Here is a 5623-nt window from a genome sequence, read left to right on the forward strand (position 1 = left end):
GTTAGACGTTCTGGCAGTACCCTGAATGCTGTAATAAATATTAAAATGTTTATTTCAAATGTTTATGGAATTTTATGATGAAAAAGTAACGCTAAAAGACGTGTTGCATGATTGGTTTAAAAGAAAAATGAGTTATATATGCATGAATTTTTATAAGTGATGGAAATATGAAAGGTTGAAGAATGTGAATTGATTGTGATTAATACGATGATACGATGATATGATTGGAGATATCGTGAGGGAAAAGACCCCAGAGGGATCCGTTTACGGGAGTAGGCCCCATAAGGAGCCCGACGATCGTATTTCCATCGACATGATATGATGATATGATAGGCCAAGGCTCAGTTGAAGGGTGAAAGTGTCGTTGATGTCCCCGTCGCCTGGTACCATGGTTAAACGTAGATGGATCTATCGACCTACTGTTGATACGAAAGTCACAATTAAGGATCTGAATTCAATAAAAAGGGAAATATATACGTATATGATGAAAAGAAAAAGGTTTAAAGTTTATGCATACTCATGAGAAGTTATTTTATTAAAAGTATTTTTTATTGTTGCATGTGATTGTATATGTATTACTTGTTATTATGATTAAGGTTTGCTGAGTCAATAGATCCACTAGGTGTGATCGATGTAGGTGAGCATGATATTGATGTTAGTGAAGGATTTGATAGTTGAACTAGCTGGACTGAAGGTACACAAAATCCGAGGACCGCCACTAGTTTTCCGCAAATAAATTAAGTTTATGATTTATGTTTACTTTAAAGATTTTATGACTTATGATGCTTTTGAGATGATATTCGAGTTGAGTTTATTTTTGAAATAATGTTAATTTAGGTTGGTTGACGTTATACGACTTTATACTTTGAATACTTTCAAAACAACTCTGCTAGAATGAAGCCATTAAAGATTGAAATCATATAGAGCTCATTTTTATACTTGCAGCTACCCAAGAATGAAAAATTTGATGATTCTAATTTCATTTCTCAAAGAAATCAAACAAAAACCTACGTTAACTAAGTGGTTTAAAATTTTATATAGAAAATATTTTACTAAACACAGAATTATATATATAAAAAAATATTCACACTAAACCGACTAAGCTCGAATAGAACCAACATGATTCGATGAAACCAACATAAATCAAATAGAAACTAGAGACAATTAAAAAACATAAATCAATTATATACAGTACAACAACAATATAACAACAGAATAATAATATATGCAACAAAAAATAAAGTTAAAGATTGACAATACATTGAAACAATAAACCACAAACACAAATCACTCATAAACCTGTATAAACGTACAATAACTAATAACAAATCCAAAAAAAATTCGAATTATAATCTCCGAAAAACCAGTAACATGCTGATGAATCGGACTAACATAAGTTCTACCCTTAAACCAACACAAACTAAAGAAAATCCAAATATGTTGACTGTCTTATTTCTCCGGTGTCTTCTGCATTGAGCTTTCAATCATTTATTTAAAGAAAATTAAAAATCTTGTGAGAACCAACAAGCTTGTGGGTATGTCATATATATGTTAAAAAAATTGCATATTTAGAGAAAAATATGTTTGTGGTTAACATAAAATTGAATTATAAGACAATCTCTTCAGAAAAATCAACATCCGACCCAAAAATGTCTCATTTAGATTTCATTAATAATAATAATAATATAAAATTGGTTATACTTGTTCATTTTGCTTGCCCTCCTCGATTCTCAAAAAAGGTCGAGACAACTAAATATCATTGAATTTATTGCCTTTTTGTAGGCTCCATTATTATATGTTGTTGTTAGGAAGAATGATGCGAAAATTGAAATTGAGTGCCATATATCAATAAGAAAGTTGGTGACAAATATAAAATTACTGGACAAATCGAGCAAAGAACAAAGAAGAAGAAAGTCACTTGCCTTGCTTTCTTGATTCTCCAAAAAATCGGTTGTCTAGGTCTCTTGTTTGTCATCTTTTCTTCTACCTTATGTAACCCGATTCAATTGCATGGCATGTGGTGTTGAAGGAGGTAGTGGAAGGTTAGGCTTGTTGTGGGTCGACGGGAAATAGACGAGAAAAAATTGGGAGAAGTGAGAATGGAGTGGGGAGAAAAAAATTGGGAGAAGTGAGAATGGAATGGGGTGAAAGAGAGGGAAAAAAATGGTGATAATAAATAAGGAAAATGACTAAAAAATTGAGAGAGTTTAAAAGAACTTTTTCTTTCTACCAAATATTGTAGAGAAATTTCAAAAGATACGAGAACTGAACACAAACACGGGGGGATTTTCTACCAATTTTCTATTTTTAAAATAAAATCAAATCGAATTTTTTTAGTAATTTTGTTTTAAAAAAATCAAATTTAAATTTTTTTTTATATACATAACATGTGAAATAATTACAACAAATTTACTTCTCACTAATGCATGACCATACACCATGATTATTCAACACATTCCATACAAAAATTAACATGAACCTCTCTTCCGAGTGTAAGAATGTATAAAACCCCTCCAAATTAATGTACAATTTTCAACATCACCACTCTCAAACCATATATACTGCACAACATGCTTACAACAGCATCGATCAAACCTTAAAATCTTTGTCTTCAACTGATCCATGCAATCATTTCCCGCCTCGTTTCGTTTCTTCTAGCATGGCAGCCTCATTCAACATGTCGGCTGCATCCTTGTGCATGTCAAGCTTGGCAAGTGCCACTGCCTGCATGTAGAATGCTGTCGACCAATCTGGGTTGATGCATTGCGCTTGCATTGCATCTCGAAGGGCAGCATCAGGATGATCGCACATTAGATAACAAAGGCTTCGTCGTGCATGAACAGTGGGGGAAATCATGGTCCCAACATCTATAAACTGGACATACGTTTAAGATTTCAGTATCAGTTCTACTAGGCTAAAATAGTTCAATACTGTAGGCTTGACAAGTTGAAGACAGCAACAGAGCTGAAAAATCTTATACTAACATCACCCTAATTATCAAGAAGAAGTTAAACACAGGGACAATTGTCCCCACTGACTTCCCTTTCCCTCAACCAATGATCTAAGATGCTCCTTGAATCTTTTTTCCATGAGTTAAAAAGGAATCACCATAGCTTATATGCACAAACAAATTAAAGGCCCGATTTGCAGAACCAGCAAGATCTTGGATAAATTTCAGGTGGATATTTTTTTGTGAGTGAAAGAGGCAAGAAGCTGTTTGGTCGACAAATTGACGGACTTGAATGACGTTCAAGGAACTAGGTGATTTGAAGATATCCGTCAACTTGAATATAATAAAATGACGAGAACAAAATCAGGCACTTAAAAAACATATAGACGCGAACAGTCGATGAATTGTTATTGCACGTGTGAAAAGTACCTGAGAATAACAATCAATAGCGGTTTTGAAATCTTTGTCCCGAAAGGCGAGGTCTCCTCTTTTCCTTGCATCCAACATATCTCTCATTTGTTGAGTCCATTCTTGGAAAGAAAGCTAAATGGTAATCACTATATTTTAGCACAGATATATTATCAAAGATTTATTAAAACATCTTTCGCATGAAAATTTTACCTCATTGGTTCCTTCATCATCTTTGTAGTGTTGCGTTACCAAAAACTGATGGATAGCAGTTAGATCCATGCGGGAACAGGCATCACCCATTGGAGAGAGAGGGTGTGGTGGAGTAGACGGTGCTTCTTCACCCTTTGGAATTCCCAGCATAATATAAGATGGAACCTAGAATTAGGAATAATTTTTATTATTTTCAAGAATGAAGTACCATAAGATCAATGTTTTACCAAAAATGCACTTAATTATATAACAATATTAATATCACCACTGAAGAAGCCCATTAGTGAGCGAGAAACGTACCATAAAATTTTGACATTTACTACATTAATATAAATCATAAACTAAAGATTTCCCAATATAGTAAAAACCAAATAAAAACCCAACTATGCCACTACTAAGTATCATATCAACTAGGTTACCTTGCCACTGCCAACGACACGCCTACGAAAGATATAAAAAGATCAAATGAAATGAGAAGAAAAGATGTGCTATGTAGCATGATAGCAGCCTGCAAGAATCTAAATCATTTACATGGAAGTGATTCACACATTGCAGAACATGAAAAATCTAAAAAGTGCTATATAGCTGTTCGGTCCAGCTAATAAAATCATCAGAATAATGCACTGTAATACACGTCTGCTTAATACACATACCAAAAAGAATAATACCACCTAGAGTTGACATTATATAGCCAAGATAACAACAATCTAATTCTAACATTGCCAGATTATGCTTCAGAATACACCGAAGATATTATCGACATATAATGGATTTGTTGGTTAAAGTAAATGTGCCCCGATCAAGCCATTAATGTTTGTATCATTAAAAGTAAGAAAGAGAATAGAACTTGCATCAGGTTTATTTTGCAATGCAGAGAGGGTTGAAACAAGATCTTCGATCTTTGGTCGCTCCCTTGGTTCATACTGCAAACATTGTGAAGCAAGATCAAAGACCACAGTAGCCTCTTCGGCTGAGAAATTTCCCTCCAAATGGGAATCCATCAAAAGAAGAATATTTTTCCCCCGAATCATATCCAGAGCCTGCATGCAAAAAACGAATGTTATGTACGTGGAGTTCTTTTAAACAAATTTAAAGCAACCATTACAAAACCAACAAATCATTCGCAATGGCCTTGAAGGTGCTTCAGATATATGGCATCAGAGATAAAAAAAATTTGTCAATGGAACATTAAGTTTCTTGAATAGGAATAGAAGCTAAAAAGGAAAAAGGAAGAGAAAGCTCACGCCATAATGCTGACCTTAATTGTATCTACACACTGAAAAGAAACTAAATACCAAACGTGACTTGTATAAGTGAAATAGTATGGGTGGCAACCGAAAACTGGAAAACAGAAACAAGATGAAATAGGTTCAATAAAGCAGAGTCATTTTTTTTAGTATTTACAGTCTTGCATATAACTAATAGAGTATTTTCTCATACTCAGGAAACCCGATTCAGCAAAGTTATCCAGTACCAAGTAGATCTTTTTTATGTCCCCTTACTCTTTCAGTATTTTTTAAATTTGTGTATTTTATTAACAAAAACACTTGAATTGTGTTTTGAAAAAGTTCTAGTTTTTTTGGCATTTTTGTAACTTTCCGGATTTTAAAAAGTATATATCCAGGCTACTGAGCCAGGCAAAAATTGGGTATGGAGCAATATCTTGCTGCTTTCAACCTGAGTAAATAGTGTGTAAGTCAAAACATGACAATCAGATTAACTCCTTAAATTTAATTTGGGAAGAATTCAAGTGAAAATTAAACGGCCATTTTCCTGCTCGGAACCCAAGTTAATCTCAGTTGAAAATTCATGACTTATTCGAAGGACATGTCTTACACCATTAAGGATACTTAAGGCATCTTGCCCTGAAATCCATTCAACCAAAGGCAAAATGCAAGTCTCTCTCCAGATACCATAGAGCTATTTTGATTACTTCCTTCTGTACTGAGAGCTCCTAAAGCAATTTCACAACTAGTTCATTCACATAAATCGAGATTTTCTGAAACGGTCCCGGGTTAGATTTTGTGATATGGGTGGGGGGGGGGGGGGGGG

At 34.1% G+C, this 5623-nt stretch overlaps 1 protein-coding gene across 1 annotated transcript in view; it reads right to left on the reverse strand.

The window, feature by feature from the left end:
• Nucleotides 1-2390: 2390 nt before the first annotated feature.
• Nucleotides 2391-5623, reverse strand: part of LOC140964675 (serine/threonine-protein kinase BSK1-like) — a 6160-nt gene continuing 2927 nt past the window's right edge. Inside the window, exons 6-9 of the mRNA XM_073424545.1 lie at nt 4423-4611; nt 3572-3736; nt 3380-3493; nt 2391-2874 (exon numbers count right to left, since the gene is read on the reverse strand). Of these exons, the coding sequence (XP_073280646.1) occupies nt 2629-2874; nt 3380-3493; nt 3572-3736; nt 4423-4611 (714 nt within the window). The 3' untranslated portion in view covers nt 2391-2628. The remainder of the gene's footprint in view (nt 2875-3379; nt 3494-3571; nt 3737-4422; nt 4612-5623) is intronic.

Source organism: Primulina huaijiensis, chromosome 18, assembly GCF_012295235.1.
Source record: "Primulina huaijiensis isolate GDHJ02 chromosome 18, ASM1229523v2, whole genome shotgun sequence".
NCBI lineage: Eukaryota > Viridiplantae > Streptophyta > Magnoliopsida > Lamiales > Gesneriaceae > Primulina > Primulina huaijiensis.